Source organism: Parus major, chromosome 4, assembly GCF_001522545.3.
Source record: "Parus major isolate Abel chromosome 4, Parus_major1.1, whole genome shotgun sequence".
Lineage (NCBI taxonomy): Eukaryota > Metazoa > Chordata > Aves > Passeriformes > Paridae > Parus > Parus major.
Genome location: NC_031771.1, coordinates 62,132,499 through 62,155,061, shown reverse-complemented (window position 1 = coordinate 62,155,061; position 22,563 = coordinate 62,132,499). Strand labels below are relative to the sequence as shown.

General features: G+C 38.2%; 1 protein-coding gene across 2 annotated transcripts in view; it reads left to right on the top strand.

Annotated features, from left to right (window-relative positions):
- The window catches only part of UVSSA (UV stimulated scaffold protein A), a 47,276-nt gene extending 25,448 nt beyond the window's left edge, over positions 1 to 21,828 (top strand). The window contains exons 8-13 of one of the 2 annotated variants that reach the window (XM_015625034.3): positions 3,826 to 4,003; positions 4,891 to 5,040; positions 9,676 to 9,859; positions 10,742 to 10,853; positions 15,263 to 15,446; positions 18,542 to 21,828. In XM_015625034.3, coding sequence (XP_015480520.1) covers positions 3,826 to 4,003; positions 4,891 to 5,040; positions 9,676 to 9,859; positions 10,742 to 10,853; positions 15,263 to 15,446; positions 18,542 to 18,635 — 902 coding nt within the window. In that variant the 3' untranslated portion in view covers positions 18,636 to 21,828. Of the gene's footprint in view, positions 1 to 3,825; positions 4,004 to 4,890; positions 5,041 to 9,675; positions 9,860 to 10,741; positions 10,912 to 15,262; positions 15,447 to 18,541 lie in introns of those variants that run through there. The other variant, XM_033513774.1, reaches the window with a different exon arrangement.
- The last annotated feature ends 735 nt before the right edge of the window (positions 21,829 to 22,563 follow it).

The window sequence follows — 22,563 nt, the reverse complement described above, 5'->3', positions numbered from 1 at the left end:
GATTCATCCTGGTCAGCTGATCATGGAAACTTTCCTCATTCTCAGGAGAGGTCCTTCGATGTAAATATAGTTCCCAGAAAGTGTAACAGGATATGAGATATACTTGGTTTCTACTAAAGTTCTTGGAAGTCAATACTCACTGCACAGAATATTGGTACACTTTCAAGTAGTTTGCCACAGCAGTATCCCTCAGAGGATCTATGCAATGGCCAGGGGATGCAAAATCGTAAGGAAGAAGCTTAAAATATCAGGGTGTAAGCTACAGGAAGGTCTTGATATCAAAGTTGTGTTTTCTGAGAGCTTTTCTGGTTCTTAACTATGATTGTAAAACAGTAATAAATAAGGTGAATTAATGAGAGTATAACAACGTATTCTGTAATTCCAGTAAGCCAAATTGTTTATGTAATGTTAGTGAGCTCTTCTTGTTAAGTACCATAGTTACATTTTTTTCTTTAATTTGAATTTCCAAAGGAGGATTCCAACATTTCACATAAATGAGCATGGCTACTTTCAAAGGCAGTGGGAAGCTTTACAAAGTCCAAAGCTTATTGTGCTTCCTGAGTAAAATAGCAGCAGGCATTTTCATTGTAAACTCAGTAGAGTAGGTGGGGAAATATTATATCTGAACTGCTGGATTTTCCTGACAGTCTGGGACAGTGTCTGTATTAATATAAATCACATACACTTGGCTTGACTAAGATTCAACAAATGGGGAACAGAAATTATTAATTTTTTTTTCAGGAAAGGTAAAGTCCATAATACTTGTTTATATTCTATCTCCGTTTTTTCAATTAAACTTCAGTGAATCTGAAGTAGTTTGATTTCGTCTAAATCCACACAGCTGAGGAAACCTGGGCTTGCTTTTTCTCTGAATTTTCACTGAGGGGCTTTTATCTCCCCCTAATCCCACCATTTCTGTCAGGACATAATCTCTTTCTCAAATTTACATTTTAATTACAAGGCCAGCTGAACTAGCTAAAATCAATAATGTCAGCATTCAGCAGCCTAACTTCAGCTGAAACCCCAGCCTCTCTCTTTCCTTCTATCGATTTATCTTGTGAACACGGGCTACTTTATTGCTTCAGGCAATAGGTGCCATTTGGTCAATTTAAACAAAAAGGAGGATTTAAACACTTTTATGATTCTTTCTCAAAGCTGCTACTGTCAGAATTTGAACCCAGGGACTGTACTTACTAAATACACCACACAGTGCAGGAGGATTCTGAAGAGGAATTTTTACTTTTAAAACTGTACTTAATCCCATCTATATTTTAAAACCAAAACAAAGCAGCACCACCCTGACATGGGACACCATTCAGCTGAGGCTATTTGCCTGGTTGCTCTTGTCTTTATCCTGTTAGCAAAAACTACTTTCATACACAAATACTTCTTTAAAACTCCACAGTAGAGGTGATGTCTTAGTGTATCTACTTTTAGCTATTTTTCTGTTAATGGTTTAAAATAAGAAATCAATGAGAAAATATTTTGTTCTTGTTACTCTTAAGAATTCCTGTATTGATCTTCCAGATGTGATTTTTATCTGTCTAAATGTCACATTGTCCATTTATCTCTCTTGCCTTTCCTGTCTGTTGCTGACTGCTTGTCTTTGCTGTTCCCCTCCTCCTCAACAAAACCAGTGTTGTGAACAAGCAGTCATGCTTCCTGTAAACATCACAGTAAAAGAAATGGAAAAAATAGGGCTTTCTGAGAACTTTTAATACATATGCACATATTTCCTCTGAAGATGAGAGGTGTGTGAGTGACACAAACCTACTGTCTTCTATTTTTTACTATTTGCAAATAGTACCCATACAAGTGCTCTCAAAACATTTGCTTTAAACAATGCTTTTCAAGAAAGAGTCCTTTAAAAAAAAAAAAAAAAAGAAAAAGAAAGCAGTTTAAATGCTAAATACAGTCTAAGCAGTTCTGCATTACAGATAACCTATGACATATTCTTCTCAGTTAACCTTCTTCATGCCAGAGGCCCTGCTTCTATCATTTAAAGGAAGTTTACTTCTCCAAATACTGATGATTCTAAAGTGTGGTTACAATAGTGTTTTGGGATCAGTTTCACTTCAATAAAAGCACCTGAGAAAGGCATTTTCCCTTTCTAGCCTGTGATGTGAACTGAGATGGAGCCTTGCCCTGCCCCCTTTCCAGGGACATAAATTCAAAATTCCTGCATTATTATGTTACTGAAGTGCTGTTTAAAAGCACATTTTTGTGGAGGCACCATTCTCTCTCTTGAACAGCAAGTCCACAGCCTAATAAGTGTAATGAAATTATTTCTTTTGCTATTTAACTTAGGTATTTATCTGCTTAGATCCATCCTATTATATTTAATTACCATTTCCTTTATTCCTGGTCCTTCTGCTAATATTGAGACTGTTTTCTAGTGCAGACATTAGTTGTTGAAATGTTTTTTGGGTTTTTGTTTTTTTTTTTTTTGGATAATGTTCTTCAAAGGTTTGTTGACTTTGGAGAATGTAGAGTGTTCATAGCTTTTGTTAGTGCCAGATGTGCTCAGCAGCAGGATGGACTCTGGATTTTGAATTAGGATTGTTCCTGTCTCTGGAGAGAGGCTGTCCAGGAATTAGGTTTAACAGGTATCCTTCTCAGTGCCCTGAGCTTGGAGCTTTGGAAAACAGGTTTGGATGTCATTCCCTGCACAAGGACTCTGCTCCTGATCTAGGTACTTGGAAAATGTGTTCCTAGAAGGTGGATCCCAAAGGTGATCAGCACCTTGGCCTGTGGCTGGTGCCATCTGTGCATCCTGTGGGTTAAAGGGAATGAGTGATGCAAACGAATCAAGGTCAGGATGAATTACTGGAAAACCTTAGAAGGTGGTAAGATGGGTCACAGCAAATTGTTCTAATTTTGTTCATGGAAAATTCATTATTCTCCTAAATAAAAATATTTTGTGTACCAAGCCTCCCTGCTACTATGGGTCTTGCAATTTCCTACTCAGGTGGCTGGTCACAGATACCACATTAGCTTTTCCTTTTCTGCTTAATATATTGTGATACATTTAATGACTTAAAAAGTAAGCATACTTCTGAATGTGGCTTCAGGGCTGGTTAGAATTGGGAAAAAGATTAAAAGTTACAAATAAGTAACAGCAAAAACATGTTAGATAGACTTTAGTTATTTTTCATAAGAAAGCTCAGATAATTTGCTGAAAAACTTAGATTTATGAAATTATGAATATTTTTGTATAAAATTTAGGGATATTTCTTGAGGGATGAGACCTTGCATAAGAAATTATTTTATAAAAAGGCTTTTTGAGGGGACAGACCACATTGGTGTGAGGGATCATATCTTTCCAATTTTAGCTGTTATTGGCTGAAAAGTTCTTGTAGCTACTACTGGCTGATGGAGTTGCTCCTCCTGCTCAGCAAGTAGATGCAGGTGCTAACAGCACCTTACCTGTCCTTACAGTCCATGCTGAATCTCTAATCTGGCTGTATAAAGTAATTCAAGTTACCCCACCACTGAGCTGCTGGTGCTGAACATCAGTGCCTGGCACTGCCTTGCAGAGAGCTCATTCCTCAGGGGTAGCTCAGGCATTTGCTGTCTTTTGGACAGACTCTCTGGTCATACTTCCTGCTTCTGCCAGCACTTAGATATTTTCTCCTGGCAAACTGTGTGGCGTAGTATCTGTGAAAGACAAATGTTCTCTAAATAATTCCATTTCGCTCTGAATGGGATTGATGTCTAATGGCAAACTGAAATCAGGAAGACATAGTCAGCACCCTGAGCTGTTTGGGTGGGACTGTGAGGGTGGGAGAAGTGAATCACTCTTAAACATCAAGGTTTATTTTGCAGGGCTGGAACCCCAGTCACCTCCAAAAGCGCCGGTGATGAAGGCGTCAACAGGAGCGGCTCCGCTGAGCTCCCACACTCAGCTCAAAGGGAATGAGGATGAACTTGATCCAACCTGTGCAGCTGCCACACTGAAACTTATTAGAGACAAACTACCAAAGTTACCATCTCCTCAAGACAGGTCATCTTTGTTTTAATTCTTGTACAAACCTCTTGCTCTTGTGTTTATTAGTCATGACAGCACACAGGAAAGCATTCATAGACCAGGCAAGCTGACAAGGCTGACTTGGGTCTCATTTTGAAGTTACATTCGTTGCTTAATGTTTGGGATTTTGTTGGTGATTGCACCAGGATCTTTTAAGGAATCTTTTATTGCTCAGTCAATACAGACCTTACTTGGTGTAAATGGCCTTTATGAAAATACACTGTTCCCTTCCTTGCTAACAACACCCCCCACCCCATTTATTTGGGTAAATTTTGTTTGCAGCTAAGCAGAGTGTATCCTAATCTTCAGTTAGCAAGTAGTTTCAACATCTCTTTGTTCCCAGTGACTTATGCTGTCAGTGGTGCCTGGAGGTGGTTCTATTGCTTCCAAAGACATATTTGTTATCAATCCTGTTCAAAGTTTGGTGAAACTCCAGTCTTGCCGAGCATTTGGCTGTGATTTGAGGATAAGGCTGGAATCCTCTGCTTATTGGCATGTTCCTGGACAGACACTTCTGCATGGGCCAGGAAAGCCCCCAAAACGAAGCAAACTGGAATTAATCTGAGATTTTCAGTACCACATCAACATGCATGATCCACTGCTGCCCCATCAGATCTCTGGACTTCTGCCCCACAGTGTGATATGTATTAGCCAGGATTAGCAGAACATGCAGTGAGCTGCATAGAGAGTGTGTGGTGTCATATGGTTTGCCTTTAAAAAAAAAAGGACTACCTTGTAAAAGTAGTTGTAATTGTATGTGTAAGGTAGTATTAGTGCTGGTCTAGAAAAATCTAATGAGAACAGAAGAAAAGTTGTTGTAGTCATTGGTGTCCTGTTATTGACTTCTCATCAATTTTCTCCAGTGAATCTGCAACTTCTGAGACGGCAAACTTGGAAGATCCTGACAGTAAAAGAAGAAAACTAGAAGAAAGAGCTAAAGCTCCCCTCATGCCTTTTGGGTTAGATCTTCACTACTGGGGAGAGGATCAGCCAAGTGCTGGGAAGATTATCAAGTAATGCTCTTTTTCTTTTAAAACAAATTAAATAAATAAACAGATTTACTTATACTCAGAGGTCATTCAGTGAGGTGACTGCTATTTCTTTTGATAATTGCTTTTCCTCTTTACCTTGTGTTGTAGGACCCATAAACAAAGTCAGAAATTCTACCTTTAAATGTTATTTGTTTGGAGAAGATGTGATACTAATTAAATATAAATATCCTTTGATGCTTCAAAGCAATTTTTTTCCCTGCTCTTTTTATGTTTGCAGCATGGCATTAGTTACTCCAATTTAAGCTGGTACCTCTTTATGCAAAGGGCTCTGCCAAGTGTGCGATAGACATTCCCTGAGCTGGAGACTTTAAGGACTAAATAAGTAGCAGGCAAGGTAGGAGAAAGGCTGGGGAAGTGTTTTTCTTGACTTTACAGAGTGGTAATTGAGGAAACTGATATGCTTATTCAGTCACACAAGAGAAAGGTGCGGTTACAGGATTTGGATTTGGATCTTTCACTTTCCATTGCTATTTAGGAGGTTTTGTGTTTCATGAAGCATTGCTGACTTAGGGAAAGCTTTAGCACTGCTGGGGAGTAGAGGTGGTAGGAACACATCAGAATTTATTTCTAGCAGTCCGTTTTTAAAACCCCTTTTAGAATTTTTAAATGGAAGTTGGGTTGCAATATCCTCTCTCTATGTATAAATTTCATTTAAGTCCACCAGAACTTTGGTATCAATGTGTGTCATACCTGGCTTGAACAAGGCAAAAATCATTGACTGGCTGGGTTGCAAATTAAGCTGCTATATTCTTAGCATATTACTTTAACTTAGTTTGTTTTATTACCAAAACAAAGAAAAATACCCCCAGCCTGTAATCACAGTGCTATAACAGTCATGGCAGAAAGGAACAAGAGGAAATCTTTGCCTCTGCACCTGATTTCGCTGAATATCTTCTAAATTACCAAAAACTGGTGCCATTTGATGCATAAAAGTGCTTTACCACAGTCAACCCAGGCTTTGGATTCCATCTCATGTGGTATAGGCTCTTCAAAGCCTATGAAAAGATTTTCAGCAGGGCTTTAAGAAGCATTTGTCTGTGATAATGCCAAAAAGGTAGTAAGGCCTTATTTTACATTGCAAATGAGTTATTCAAGTCATAAGTGAAATCAGAAGCATATTTCACTGCCTGTCTGCCTCATGCTGTACTGTTTTATTTTTATGCTTCCCAATAAAATAGAGGGCACACTTCTGAACCATACAGTCTATAACTACAGATGTGCCAATCTAACTAAAGATAATTTAAGTAACTCTGCACACACAATACCATTGACCCAGGTATAAAATAGACTTACTGAAAAATTAAGGTAGTTATCAGTCATCTCCTTTAGCATTTCTATATGCACCCATACTGGCTCTGTAAGATTCTTAGGGGAAAAAAACAAACTGAAAAATAGACAACACATATGGGATGTGTATGGAATTTGAATTTTTAAAATCTGAAGTGGAAAAGTCTTTCCATTTCATTCAACAGTGCATTTACTTAATCACAGCATTTACAATAAATTAAGACTTTGACAGTGAGAATGTAGCTACCAGGAAGATTTTCTAAAGAAGTTTTGTTGGGGTTTTTTGTGGGGGGAGCAGAAGATAGTGTGTGCTGTGCAGTGTTGAATTGTGTAGAGTCTGCTATGTCAGCTTAACAGACTTATTTTGGAAAGCATGGACCTTCCAAACTCATCTACCCTCCTTGAATTCAACCAGCTCACTCTTAGGAGCAGAGAAAAAAATAGCTGGTGCAGCACTGACTGTGACTAGAATGTCTGAATTAGCCCATTTTGCACTTGCTTCAGGATCTCTGTAAGCATCTGGGATTAGAATTTATATTTATTCAATGTTTTTATAAGCTTCCTGTCAGATCAGAAATTAAGATTATATAAATTCATTGTAAGAGGGCAGCAGTTCTCCAAGAGCTTTCTCTTAGATTTTAGTTAACCATTACTTGTCTTTTATTTCTCCTCCTCTTCCTCCTCATTGCTGTGTCATTGCCATTAAAGCCTCTGTTATTTATCTGGATTAGGAGCACTCTAAATGTGAGTGAGGTGTTGATCTTTCTCATCTTTTAGTTGATGATCTGTTCCTTTTCTGATCCATCTTACGAACAGGGTTTACTTGACATGTGAATCATTTTTTCAAACAAGTGTCTGCCTGTTTATAATGTTGCTTAACTTACAACAAGAAATCAGAAAACAAACCCACTGCTTTGTTCTTTTCTCATCTGCTTGGAAGTTATGTTGGGAGAAAATAAGTTATATGCTTGTAGTAAACAGTAATATGTATTAATATTTATGTAGGAATCAGGTTAATTTAAGTTCAGCTCCCAATTATTGGTCAACAATACATAGGGCAAAACATAGTTTTAATATTCTTGACATTTGTTTGGTGCATAGTTAGGGGAAGAGAGACAGAAATTACTAATATAATAAATAGAACTATTTCCTAACTGGCAGGGTTGACATGCACAACTGTTAAATGCTTCTTCATTCTCATGTAACTGTAATTTGATAATTTAGAGGGGGAGGGGAGTTCAGACCACCAAAGGACACTAGAATTTTACTAAGAGATTCTGTAAGATTGCCTGCATGTAAAAATCCTGTATTGTGCCTTTTATAGGAATGCTCTCCTCTCCATGTGGCTGCAAGGTTAGTGACACAGAGCTGCCAGTCAGTCTTGCTTTCAGTATTGCATTAAACAAAGCAAATAAGAAATTGATGTCATTATTTTATTAACTGTCTATTGTACAATCTTGCCACATAATTTTTGAAGCTAAAATACTGTACCATTCAAACATTGGGCTGATGTAACACTGATTTTTTAGAAAGAGTCTCAGGGCTTTTGGGGTTTTTTGCTACACTGTAGAAGTGTGTAATTAAAAATATCTTGTTTAACCAAAAACTGTGAAAATACATTACTGTGTTTATTGTTGAATTAGCCTCCACTGGAACTCTTTTGCTTCTATCCCCTAATTTACCAGAAGAAAATTATTTGAACTTTATGGCAGGTTAGCATTTCCCTGGCACTAATGAGTTGTATTTGATGGAGAAATTACTGGATAGAATCAATCTGTTTAAAAAGAATTTTATTGAACATTTTTCTGATGATGGCAAATCAGAAGTTTCAGAGTTTTCTTAATCCCTTTTTAACCTAGTTCTAACCTCTTTACATAGTTCAAATCCTCAACTATTGCATTAAAACCAGCAGCTATATATATTGTAGGTTGCTATGGTCAGATATTTTCCTCTACTTGTCTTTCTCCTTGTCATCTGCTGAAAACTTGGTCAGATAAAATTAATCAAAACTTTTCAGACCCTCTAAAGTAATTTTTTCAAGTATTAGCTTATGTGCTTTACCAAGTTGTGACTGGTGTGATGAGTGAAGCCAGTGTTCAGATATATATGGCTCTGCAGTGTACAGAAAGCAGTCTCAGAATGGATATTAGTGAGGGAGAAGAATTGGATATGGATAGAGAAAATCCTCTCAAATAACTCTGGAACTGATTGGGTCGAAGAACTATGTGGAAGAAAGGGATTGCAAGGTTCCTTTAGGAATTTTATGTCCTTATCAAGACATCTGTCATCTAGGTATCTCCATCTTGCTTGTCATGAGCAGCAGACATGCAAGCTGCATTTTTTTTTCCTTAGTTTAGCTATATTTTTTTCCTCTTTAACTTAATATTTCCTTAAATTTGGGTTGGATTGTTGTTAGCTTCAGATATCTTAAAATTAGATACCTAAGCTTAAGATGATCACCCTAATTTCTTTTCATGATTACAAGAAAGAAACATTTATCATCAGAGGGACCATCATTGCCTCCTAAGATTAGCATCTAAAATGAGTCAGGTAATTGCTCTCTAGGGTTGCCTGTTTTTCACTAAAGACTGTTGGCAGCTCAGGGTGGCCAAAATGAAATTATATGAATGTTGTTGAGAAAAATCTTTGTTTGCCTATATATCTGTAAATATGTGTAAGGTCTCTAATTTCAAAATAGATTTTCAATGGATTAGCTTAATTTTCTAGAGGAACACCTGATAATTTCTCAGATTTATGGACACTGTGTAGGAGAACCTGGAATAAAGAATCCGTATGAGGCTCAGCTGATTGTTTGCTCTTTCCCTTGGTCTCAGTTGACTGTAAGATCCTCTGATTTCAGCTTCTGCTTCTCTGCTGCTGCAGGAGTCCAGCTATCAGGAATAAGATCAGACACATTAAAATCAAACTGTTTCCTACTTGATCTGTCTTCTGTGCTTAATCATAGAAGTATTTTGTTATGAAGAATGTTAAGTACAGAATTACAAAGTTATTCACTGAATCTGGAAATTGGATAACTGACTCTGGATGTCAGATCATGAACTAAAGCTAAGACTTGTAATAGCTTAGCAGGTTAAACAGGAAATCAATACTAGACAGGCTTTGGTGGTGTTTTAAAAGTATTTTCATAATACAGGAGATATAAGAAAGACTGGTAGATTTCCTGGGTTTTTTAATTCACTAGTAATGCTTCCCTTCCTTTCACATGTGAGTTTAGCACAGGTTGATAATGGTTCTCTATGTGTTTTCTTACAATTTCGTGTGAATTATTTTCATTGGTTGTTTTCCCAGATTTACCTCTGAGCATCGATTTTGGGCACCCAGTGAAGTAGAGGAAGAGGTGGAAAATAAAGAAATAACAGAAATGTTAAAAACCAGGTATATAACATTTGCTGGCAAGTTTGAGCCAGTAAAACATAAATGTCGAGCACCCATGCCAGATGGAACTCTGTGTGAAAGACAAGATCGAATTAAGGTAGGCACCAAACTGCATAACTTCCAAGATCTGTGCTGTGTGGAGAAGATCTCCTTAGAACATCCATAAACATTTTTTTCACATTTTAAGTATAGCTCAAGAGAGTGGGAGAACATTGTGTTGGAGAAGTTCATTGTTACTATATGCTTTGTAAGGGAAACATCCTCTTGGTAAAGAAGCTGTAAACATTTAAAGAAATTTAATTTTAAATTTTTAATTTAAATTTAATTTAATTTTTTGGCATTCATTGTAGGTTATTTGGATTTTATTTATTACTGTGATGTGTGAGTATCTGGCAGTAAGGCAGAGATAGTTCCTTGCTGAAAATTTTTCCTCAGAGCATATTTGATATTAACTGTTTCTAGAAATCTACATGTTTGAGGGGCAAAGAAATTTTATTTATGAATTAAGTTTTATGAAAGCTAAATTCTACACAGCCTCAGATTATGAGCTCTGTTGAGCAGAACTACTTTGCTTAAATACTTTATTCTAGTATCCCTGTTCCTCCTGTATTATCTGAGATTGAAGGATCTCAATGCACTTCAGTATTTTAATGGGACTGTTACAGGATAGAGATATAGCATAAACAACAATATATGATGCAGCATTGGTGCCCTGGTTCCAGACTTGAAAGGATGTGCCACCTGGTCTCTTTAAATTGGATGTTTGTTTCAAAAAGAGCTTATTTCTTTGAGGTTCTGAATATATGAAACTCATGATGTTTATGGGATTCTGATGTTTTCTAAAGAGGACTGGGAGTCAAGTGTAGTTTTGTTGTTCATTTCCAATTTCCAACTTTAAGCTGAGTTGAATAAAGTGTAAACATTTTCTTTCCATTCAAAACCTGTGAGATTTTTTCTTTCTCCCACTTTCTTTCTCAAGTGCCCTTTCCATGGGAAGATAATTCCTCGGGATGACTCTGGGATTCCTGTAAATGCAGAGGACAGAGCCAGAGAAGAAAAGATGAAGTTTGAGAAGCAGGCAGCCCAACCAGGTCTGTGTCTGCATAGCATCTTAAAAAAGTAAAAGTTGAAAAAAATTACTACACAAAGGTGGGAAATACCTGTTACCTGTTTTGTTCCTAACCACATTGCCCCTTTTGCATTCCTATTGATTTTAAATTACAGCTCATTTGCAGTGGTTCTTGCTTATGTGATAAATATGGATACATGTGTAGACAGAATAAGGTTAACATTGCATTTGTGCTTTATTCACAGTGGCTTTTGCAATGTTCCCAGCACTGCTCAGACAGCCAAGTTATAACCTTTGTCTTAAGGAACATGTTTATTGAGGATGATTGCACCTGTTCCTTGGGAAGTGCTTGACAGAACTACTCCTGTGCTTCTGCAAGGAAATGTCTAATCTTGCTGGTCCCTAACAGTTTTGATTTGTGCAATATAATATTATTATTAGGATCATTGTGCTACCACCAGTATTGGGAGATGGGGGCTGGATTTTGTTTTTAAAAAATTTGCCTTCTTGCATCCTGGCTGCAGCCCTCAGGTGTGGAGGGGAAAGCTCCTTCTTCCCCCAAGATAATTTGGGTGCTTTTAGCCAAGGTGCAGCTCTGGACTGGTAGGTGAGGAATGCAGGCAATGAGTACACAGGCAGGAAGACTTCCAAGGGGAATAAGAGACTTTCTTGCAATAGTACAACTAAACTGTATTAGTGATGGACAGAAGGTACCTGGTGGACTACAACCTGGAAGCTACTGGAAGTTGATGGACTGCAAAGGAAGATGGGAAAGAGGGATCTATCCAGCAAAGACACAGTTTATAATTGGAGGGAACAGCTTTTCTTTAATCTACCTTCCTCCAGCAGGTTTTAGTTTTCTCTGGTTTGAGCTATTTATTCTAGGTGATTATTCTGCATTCTAATTAAACTTATCCATAGGCATTAGCATTTTGATATCCTGTACTATACTTCCTTGAAGGAGTTCTCGCTTCAGGTTTGACTGACTTGGTGTTTGACAGCTGTGCATATTATTGATGAAGCTACTGAACCTTTCATGAAACCTCTTGAGAGCCTGAGGAACTGTTAACAGTATACAGAACAGGAATCAGTATTCAGAAAGATCTGTGTGGGATGAATGTGCATTTAAACACACAATTGACTCACCCAGTGTCCTTAAATACTTGTTTGACCATCATTGAGTGACTGTGCTTGGTGGTTACAGCACCACACCAGTGCAGCAATTACTGAAAATCTTCTGGTATTTGCAGGTGTCAAAGTGCTACATTTGCAGGTAGTTTTCATCCTTGTCCAGGTACAGTAGGTGCTCTAAACTGTCATCCAGCCAGCAGCACAGACACTGTTGGACTGTCACAGGGAAACTAGGATAGGGGTGTGGATGTTGTGTTAGAAAGGAAAGTTCCCACCTTAGTTAAGACAAACTAAAACTAGCAAATTAAACTGATAGGTGTTCTTGAAATCTCAAACTAGAAACTAATATTCTGGTATAAAAATCACTTGGACTGAAAAATATTGATTTTTTTTTCCTGTGAAATTGCCATTGCTTGAGGCTAGACATAGTATTTATTTTTATTACAGTGTCAGCTTGGTGTTGTTAGAGGCTTCTCACCTCTGGTCCACAAGGATGTGTGTGTTAGTCCCAAACCAGTGTTGGCATTGCTCCTTGTGTTATTGAGTGTGGTTGTTAAGCTGAGATGTCACACAAAGGTCCATCCCATCTGGCTGGGGATGTACTGCACAAGCTGTGGCACTTAATTTATTGGACAAAACCCTCCATGTTTCTAAAGCCATACGTTTACCAGGTGTCACTAAATACTTCTATCCACTTCCTTTTTTCCTCTGCCTCACTATTTTTATATTTGCTTTGGAGTACTTTCATCAATTTTTAATTTTTTTTTTTTGCTTGTTTTGCAGCTTGTGGTTTGGAGAGGTGTGTTTGGTTGGTTTTCAGTGGTGTTTGGTTTTGGTTTTTTTTTTTTGTAACGAGGGTCTTGAAGCAAATCTGAGCAGTGCTGATGTTGGAAATACACAACTGGGAACCCACTGAACAATCAGGAATTGTTTGATTGACAACATCATTAATGATGGCAGTTTGAAAAATTTGGAAGAAAACACTTAAATTTGGGGTTCAGTTGTTTGATGTATGTTGTATGTATCTTGCATAAAAATTCTTCTTGTAACTCCTTCCTACTGGATGGTAGATCTATTTCTATATTTGTGTGATTAAATGGGGAAACAGTTATATAAAAGTCGTGTGATTTATGTACTAATGATTGTCTTTTGACAGCACTGTCATTGTTATTATGGATCATTTATTTTCTTAGTACAAAATTTTCAACTCTAGCTAATGTCCACAGAAAGTTGCTTTGGGCTCTTCAGTCCTGAAACAGTGAATCAGGTGGGATTACGCTGACCCGCTAATCTTCAGCGTTCATCCTTTTCCAATAGTTCGCACACAGGAGCAAATTAAGTGCCTATTTTTTGTGTCAACCCTGAAGAGTATCTGGTTTTTCAGCCCTTAGTGACTTGTTAACAAACAGGTATCAGGACAGGCTGGTGAAGGCAGGCCGCTGGCCACTCAGATGTGAAATAGCATCTCTTTACTAACTACAATATTGATTCCCGCCTACCCTTGCAAACTGTGTAATTTTCTTTTCCCTGCTGCTAAACTCAGTAACAATGTATGAAGAGCTTTAGGGGCCCATCAATGCTCAAAAAGCCTGCTCTTCCCTGGCATTCTATTGATTTTTCTCAAAAGCTTTTAAATTGCTCCTTCATTTTACTCAAATGCTCATTTCATCTCTACTGGATGCCGGCATTTTTTCGTTGTGTTTAAACAATTGCTCCATTCACGGGGTTCCTAAACTGTGACGCCTTCTTATTACTGGGAGATAAACTGTTTAGACAGTTTTCCTTAATCTTGGATTAATCGTTCCTGTATCTGAATTGTGCTGTTCTGTATTCCCTCACTTGAAAAAAAAAAATTTAAAAAAAAAGTCGTCTGTGAGGTCTTATGATCTATTGAGTAAACGTGTTCTATTTGCTCCCTTTTCTCCCTCCTGTGCAACTCTTGAACAGCTTCGTTTTCCTCATGCTTTTTGGTGTGTTGGATTTTAGTCAGTCCTTGCTTTCATGTATGATGGTGGTTTAGATCTAACCTTTCCTTGGAAAATTGCTCTGGTATTCCTTTACACCATGTTCTTAAGTAAGGACATTGCCTCTGACCTTCCTGAAATGTTGTTAGCAGTGTTTGTCACACTCAGTCACCATCTTGGTGTATAAATGAAGTTGTACAGTCCTTTAGGACTGTTTATTTTTCTATATCTACAAAGATGTTATGTAAGAGGAGTAGACATTTGGTGTTACAATTTCTGCAGGCAAGAAAGGCTGACTGACATAAGGGAAACTATGACAAATGACTGGCAATTACTATTTCTAAAATGCAGATTTCTGGCATTTCTGCTGAGTTTATACCATGTTCTTTTTAAAGTAGTACTTCCTATATTTTTTTTCCAACCCATATGCTCAAAGTCTTTACAATGAAATGAATTTTTTCTAAGTTTCCCCTTGGCAGATGTCCATCCTCCAGCCACATTTTTACTTTGTGCTGCCTTGTTCTGATACACAAGACTACACTGAAGGTGAAAAACTGCAGCTTTCTCAAACAGTCCACAGTCTAAATCGTTCATGCTTTTTCCTCTGGTGGCATCTAGGATCAGAATCCACTGATGGTGCATGGCTGGATTCTGAAGCATTAAGGTTTTGAAAAAATGTAAAACAAGATTTTGTTTAGATAAATTAACTTGTGCCATTATCAAGAGAAGAAACTTGATTTAGATAAATAAACGGAGGCAGTGTGGGATACTTAGAATCTTTTTCAGATGCATCCATTTTCAAAGGGATTTCATGGCAACAGGGTCATGTTGTCCTAGTCAAGAATTTAATGTAGATGTCAGAAACAAGTTCATGTTTTAAAGTAAATATTATTGATGAAATTGTCAGCCCTACTCTGCTCAAAAGTTTATATATTCCATTTTTTAGGTTTATTTTTAAGCTTATGCAGAGTTTATTTCTGCAGATAAGTTCCTCTGCTACATTGTTGGCATTTTCATTTCTAAATAATAATCACTGTATTTATTCATCTCTCCTACATGGAATAGTTTCCTTGGAAATTTGCTACTGTGCTAAAAACTTAAGTCTTCCTACAGTTTTATCCATGGCAGCTACTAATACATACTAACCCAGACTGGCAGAGCTTCATCAAGATCTGTCATTCTGGGGAACTGCTTTATCCTCTGTTTCCTTTGTGTGTGCAACTTAAATCACAGTGGCTCTGCCCTCAGCCATGGGTGACAAGAACCTCTTCCTTAGGGGACTGCAAATCCTCCCTGGGTTTGGTGTTTCAAAGTTCATGTTTTGTCTTTTGAACAGAGTGGCGAGATCCAGAATTCATGAGAGAAATTGAAGCTGCTACAGGACTGGATCTTGGTTCCTCTAAAAGCAATGGAAAAGGACAGAAAAAGAAAGGGAAGAAGCAAAAATACCCAAATCTGACAGACCTGAAGCAACAGGCTAACACTTCTCGTTCCCGGCTTGAGAAGAAAGTTTTCAATAAGTAAGATATTTCCATTCTCTAAAGCCTGTTAAATTGCTATTTCTGTTTGATTCAACAGTATTTTCTGTTTCTACATTAACATGTACTTACTAAACAGCTTTTTTTTGCTAACTGCAAGCAAGAATATCTTCCATATGTCTGGAGGGTAAAAAATAGCAGGTAGTGACAACCAAGGTTATTTCTTTGAAACTGATTTTCAATTAATTTGCAAAATTTCCCTATGAAAGACTTTTTCATCCTGTCTCAATTTTTCTAAAACTTTAATTGCTGGATTGACTTCTCTGGATGACCATTTACTAGTCAGGCACAACAGCTCAGGTGAATGTGGGAACCTGCCAGCTACTTCCAAATGAACTTTAGAACATACAGTAGCTCCATCTGTCCACTATTAACAGTTCTGTTGCCTTAGGTGTGTGGCTACAAAAATTTGCCTAAGCATGAAGGAGTCAAAGGAAAATAAAGTTGTCAAATCAAAAAAGAAAAATTATTATTGTAAAATCATTTTTACAATATGGTGGGTTATTCTTTACACATACTGGATGAGTTGAACAGCATCCAAGACACAATATTTGTTTAAAATCAGTTTTCCCTTCACTGATTTAGTGGTTATAATAACAAAGCCAAATCCACATTGCTTTTGGTTATGGAAATAGCACATTTTGTGTGAAATACTCATGTCACCTGGTCTTAGTTAGAAGTCAGAGACATACAGTTCTAATGATTAGATTTTCATATCATGGTTTACTGTGGTTTGTGCTAATGATTTTGAGTGTGTGTTAGTGCCAGGCATAGGGAATCAAACCTGTCAAGTTTTTAATAGGTTTCATGCTTTGCAGCACTAAACAAGATGATAACCTTGGCTCCTTATAACAACCCCAAATTACTTGAAATGTATAGGTGATAAACCCAGGCTCTAGTCTGCCAATAAAGCTAAGTGAAATTGCACACAGATCATCAAAGTGGGATCTCATTTCATTTACAGTATCACACAATCCACTGGTGCTAATGTAAAACCTACATGACATGAAAGTGTCAAGGCCACTCTGCACTGCTAAAGGCTCACTTTTCTCCTACCAATTAGGTAATATTTGAAGTGCAAAACCATGACCACATTTTCCTTACTCTGGTAACTTTATTGGCAGAAGTTTGTTAAAAGTATATCTCTTCCAGGGTGTTTTTTATAGAATGTTGGTTTTCATTGCAGTTGCTGATGAGAAACTCTTTAATCCCACCATTTAGAGCATTATTAAGAAGAAACCTCTGTTTTCAGATGTTTCAAAATGGCTTTGGAAATGAAGCCATTACATAGAGCAGTTAGCAAACCAGAAGTCAGCTTGTTTCTTGGAGATAACCCTGGAAGCAGAGCTGGAATAGTGTGTAGGGGCTGATCCTCAAAGAGGCTGAGGAACTCTACCCAGGTGCATGTCTTATCTTCATTTTCCTGCACAGCTTGAAACATCCTCAGAAGTAATAAAGACAGACTGTGACAATGTAGAGTCTTAACAGCAGGGGCCTTGAAACCATCTACTTGTGTGATGGAACTTACCAAACTTGCAGAAATCAAAGGAGACATCAGTCAGTGCCCTGTTTTTGAATGGGACACTGTCCCTCAAACCAAGCCTGTTAGCTGCTCTACCTCTCAAATCAGCAGAACAGCCAGGTGTTTACCTGGAGATACCTGGTGTTTACCTGGTGTTAGGAGATAACATCCTTCACAGGCAGGGTGACAGCTGAGAACGCCTGCAAACATCAGCCTCAGCTGAGCTTCTGTGCCAGAGGCATCTTAAGTAACCAGTAAAAATTGGAACTTTAGAATCCAGTGAGGAACAAAATTCCTGACACAGGGTGCTCTCAGCTCTGCACAGTAGCTGCTTTAAGTTTCTGAGGGAACAGATGTTTACAACAGAACATTTTCCTGACTGCTTCTGCTGCCTCTTACTCTTCTGCATTTGTCAACCTATTCCTCTGCCTTACCATCTGGAGGATATAGGGGCCTGCTCTCTCTCTGCCTTTTATGACAGTCTGCTACTCCTGTTCATGCTGTCTAGGCATCATTTTCCTCACCCTCAAAATCTTAGCTGTGTGATCTTCACTCAAACGTTTGTGGAGGGGAAAAAAGTGCAGGTGTCTTAATTACCCAGCTCAGAAGCATTGCAGTCCATCCCAAGAGAAATCTCGGGGTACATCTTTACTGGGAGGAAGCAGTGGCAGCCAATAGAGCAGCAGCAGGGACACAGACAGGCCCTCACTGGATTTGGGAGCACCAGAAAATTTAACAGCTCTGAACTTTATTCCCTCACTTCGTTTTTGAACCTGAAGAATGTTCTAGAGCCTCCTTCAAGCATAGCAGGAGATGCAGAGGGCACAAGTGCTTGTTCATTCCGAGGCAGCAGAGATCCCATTTCCACCTGATGTATGAATGAGGTATTGGACAGAGTGTCCTGCCTGTGCTAAACTCTGGACACTTCTGCAGCAGAAGCCTGTCTGTCTGTAGAGATACACAATAATCTGGTGTCTTCCTAAACTAGAGTTGTTCTTGTGACTTAAAAGCTGCTGCTCAGGAATGGGGATGCTGCTGGTGTGAGCAAAAGAGTCTAACTCAGACCACATCTGGTGAAACTGAGTTTTAGTAACCTGTAGAAGTTGCTAGATTAGTTCACATGAAGTGAACAGCAAACCCTTCCCTCACAAAAACATTCTGGATTGAGGGTTAGATTTTGTAAGGGTTTCTGAGTATTATTTTTTTAAGATTTTGTTAGATACTTTTAGTTGTTTTTTCCCTGAGAGCACTTAGGTGCTTTTGAAAATCAAACATGCTCCATGTGGCTCTAAGAAATAATGCTGGGAGGGTGGAATACACAGCCATTAAACTGAGAAGACTTGAATTTGTTTACTCCTGTTAATAAAATCATTGCTGAATTAAACTATTTATATTGCTGCAGCTAATTTAGTTAACAAGACAAATTTGTTCAGCCTCATCAATGCCGTGCTCAGAAGCCTGGTAGTGATTAATCAAATTCCCCAACATTCATAAACATTCTTTAGGATTGAGTAGACTCAATATAACTGTTATTATTGTTTTGTTTCTCTTTCAGAGGTGCCATGAAACGGGTCGTGAAAGCCATGAACCGGGTGGACCAAAGGAAGCACGAGAAGTTTGCCAACCAGTTTAATTATGCACTGAATTAAATTCTTATTCACCTCTGCCCTTCTTTATTACAAGAGTGCAACTGCAAAACCCTTAATCAAAGATATTTGTATTTACACTACAATATCTTGCTAGGCACATTTTTACAGGTGTCATTTTAAAATTGTTTCCATGTTTAACTTATTTGATAATGAATATTAATTTTGGAAAAGATGTGGTGTGTAATTGAATTAATTTAAAAAGATGATAATTATTTGAAATACAAATGAAATAGAGATGTTTTATGACTTGTACATAATTTGGGTAAATTGCTCAGATTTTGGGGCTTGGTTTTTTTCCTTCCTAAGGGACTCGTGTAATTTATATGTCATTTGACAAAACGTGTTTAATATTCCACATTCATGCCTTCAGGGGAAAAGATATCTTAAAAACTATGTGATTGCTGCCAGTGATGACAATACACAGAGCATTTTCTCAGCCTACTGCTGTACAAAGTGAGCCACATCAAGCAGCACAGCAGCTCCTGCATCACCTCTACAAACACCTTGGCACACAATCAGCTGATGCCTTCAGATGATGAACGGAGTGGAGTTTGATTTCTGCAAATGGAGTTCCAGGAGCTAAGTGAGTCTTGGTAGCTGTGGCACAGCTGAAAAAGCTGAAATGTCAAAGATCATCCTGGCCTGCTTCTTGTCCTCCCAAGGTGGTGTCCCAGTATCTTTCAGAACTGCTCCTGGACAGCACATTGTGAAAGTCTGTAGATTTACACAGAATGTGCTCCAGAGTTTAACTGCTGTCAAAAAAGCTCAGTTTGAAGTGAAAGTGTGATATTTTAAAAAAAATCACTCAAGTGGCACACTGAACTAGTGGCACAAATGAACTGCCTGGCTTGGATCAGATACAATTACATCAGGCTAAAGCCTCAGAGTGTGTCTAAGTACCCAGATATAAACACAAGAATCTGGAATCTCCTGACTCCGGGGAGTTAATGTGAGGTTGGATTCAGTGTGGGTTGTAGTTCTTGGCTGGGTACTTAAACAAATCTCCCAAACTTGTTTGCTGGCTGTAGTCAAGCTTAGGGAGAGAGAATGAAACAGTGATCAGTTGTGCTCTTGCAAGATTTCATATGGCTTTATGGGTAAAGAAAATCTAGAGAATCAGGAAGGTGGTGTTTGAAAATCAGTTTCAAAGTGACCTGCAAAAGTCTCCAGTAAAATACTCATTATAAAATAGAATGGATTCTCTATAGCATAGGTTTCATTATTCACCTGTTGGAGGTGTTTCCTAATGTGTAAGGAGACTCTAAGAATTAAAAATTTGGAAAATTTTGACAAATCACTGTACCTTCTGACCACTGCAAACAAAAGCTAATTTACAGTTCTGCTAAATACTTTCTGACTTGCACAAGTACTGCATAGGAAGCAATTAATGTTGACTTTTGATAATTTATCTTGCAAGATCTCTGTAATTTGGAAGACATATTTTATTCTTCAACATGGGTTGATATACTTCTGAAATACTGAAAATAAAACAATAAAGAGACAGAATTTCAAGTCATACCTACTGACTGCACTGGAAAGTAAAGCCACTTCTATTATCAGTCTTGCTAGTGTGGCAGTGAAGATTTCAGGTGAAAATGTGGGTAAGGACAAACTAAGTTCATCACCAAGTCAGTTGAATCAACTGCTAAAGTGATTTGATTTCTTACTAAGAACAAAGTCACACACACAAAATAGAATACACACAAACCCAACAACTCCGCCACTGCACACATTAGAATGTGATAGTAATCACTGGATGCTGGGATTCCCAGACAGCCCAAACTTAACTGACACTTGGTGATTAATGTTCAAAGAGCCACAGAGATCACTGTGCCACTGATCCAGAGATTCTTGAGCCTGCACAAGCTGAAGGTGTTCATTTATAAAACAAGTTTTCTCCCTGTAAGAAGAATAGGGAATTTATGTTGTGCAGTGACACTTAGCCCTGCTTTGCTGGGGCCATGAAGTGTCAGCACTACAAAGTCCCCAGCAAACTGTAAATGCACTTTCCCCATGGAGTTCCCTTTATGGGTCTTTAATAAAGATCCTAAAGAACAAGACTGGGAATGGAAATGGCACAAATCTGAGGGGAAAAAAAAAAAGTGGTTAGTCAGTCATGTTCCACCATGAGCAACCTGGTCTAGTGGAAGATGTCCCTGCCCTGGTAGAAAGGCTGGAAATAGATGGTCTCTAAGGGCCCTCCTAACCCAAAACATGCTGTGATTCTAATGATGCTACTCGGTCACATCAGTTCTAGAATTATTAGCTAAAACTTCCTGTCTGGACCCAATTGTCCAATCTGGCAGTTAAATCTGATCCTATCACATGATCTGTGTGCTTTCCCCCTTCCTTTATTAAAACATGCATGCTTGGGGGAAAAAAAAAAAAAAAAAAAAAAAAAAAGTGTCTTCCTGGAGTGCCTCTTTTGTGCAGAAGGAGAATTTTCAGAGTTAAGGTTCCCTGGCAAGTGACTCAGAAATGGCCAGCTCACACAGAGGTACCTGGACTTTGGGACAGGTTGATAGCCAGTGATGACTTTCTTTAAAGCTCTTCTAGAATTTTTCTTCTACATTTTTTTCTTTTTTTTACCTTGAGGCAAGATGAACCATCGACTCTTCATAGGAAAATGTGTAGATAGCACATCCCCTGTAGAACTGTATTTATGTTCCCCTGGTCCAGTGTTGGACAAACCCTCCCCTTAACACCCATGTTAATTATTGACACTTTTTATCCAATTATTTTTCTACAAGAGCCATTCAGCATGTATACATGCAACAGATCTTGAATGTTGTCACTTAAGCAGTCTTGTTAGACTTGTTCAGACATAATTTAGAGGGTTTGGGGGAGCTTTCTCCTTTTCCTGAGTTTATCTGTATCTGTGCTGGAAGAAGAAATCTAAAAAGGCATCTCTCTCCAAAGATCCAGCATACCCTCACTAAATAGAAATCCTTTCAAGTTCAAAAACTCAAAATAGATCAGTCTATTTTTTCACCAAAACTATCAAAAACTATCAGTTTTTGATACAGCACACCTTTTGTGTGTCAGTTTACTTACAGCAGTTTACAAATTTGAGGTCTGGGCTCACTGGTTAAAATGTCATTCAACTGTCCCTGTGACATTTCTACTGGAACTTTTCTATTCCTGTCCTCAGGACTTCTGAGGAAAAAAAAAAATAAAGGTATAATTTGTATAATGTCTATGTATGGTTTTGTCTTTATAACTCATTCCAACACCTTTGCAATTGTACTTGTGCTTACTGAGGATGTTGTGTATGTTTCCAGGTCCCTAGACACCTTGATTTGGTCCTTAGAGTGTTAAGGTAAATAGTTCAATACAGGTTGAATATTGTGTGTCTGAAGGGAATCTGAGCTGAAGTGAGCTGTGCTGGTGCATCTAAACCATCCTTTTTTAACCAGGGTTGTGTCAGTGGGAAAAATGAGACCTGTTAGCAGACTCCATGGTTATTCTTACCTGAGCACATGGTTACACCTGGGGAGTAAAAGCCTGGAAGGAAAAAAGACAGCAGCACATATGGTTTGGCACTCAAATAGAAAGAATTTAGTGACATAAATGAGCCTGGTGTGGAGCTTGTGAGTGGGGCTTCTGAATGAAAGCTGTCCTTAAGAAAGGTGTTACATCCCCTCCGAGGTTCCTGGGACAGGGTGATGGGCCCGTACTCGTCTTTTGCACAATGCCTTGTGACCTCATTTTCTCTAAACTCACTTGAAGCTTGGCTTTATCAACCTGGGTAGGGCAGAAAGTTTCTATTAGAAAGCAGTAACAATAAAAAGTTCCTAGAAATCATGGTTAAAATATTTGTAGCTTTTTTTTTTTTTTAATTGGTAAGCAAAACACAGAAATGGGATTTGTAAGCAGTTCTGTAGATTGTGCCACACAGAACAGTTTGCATGTTGGGGAAAGGCTTCAG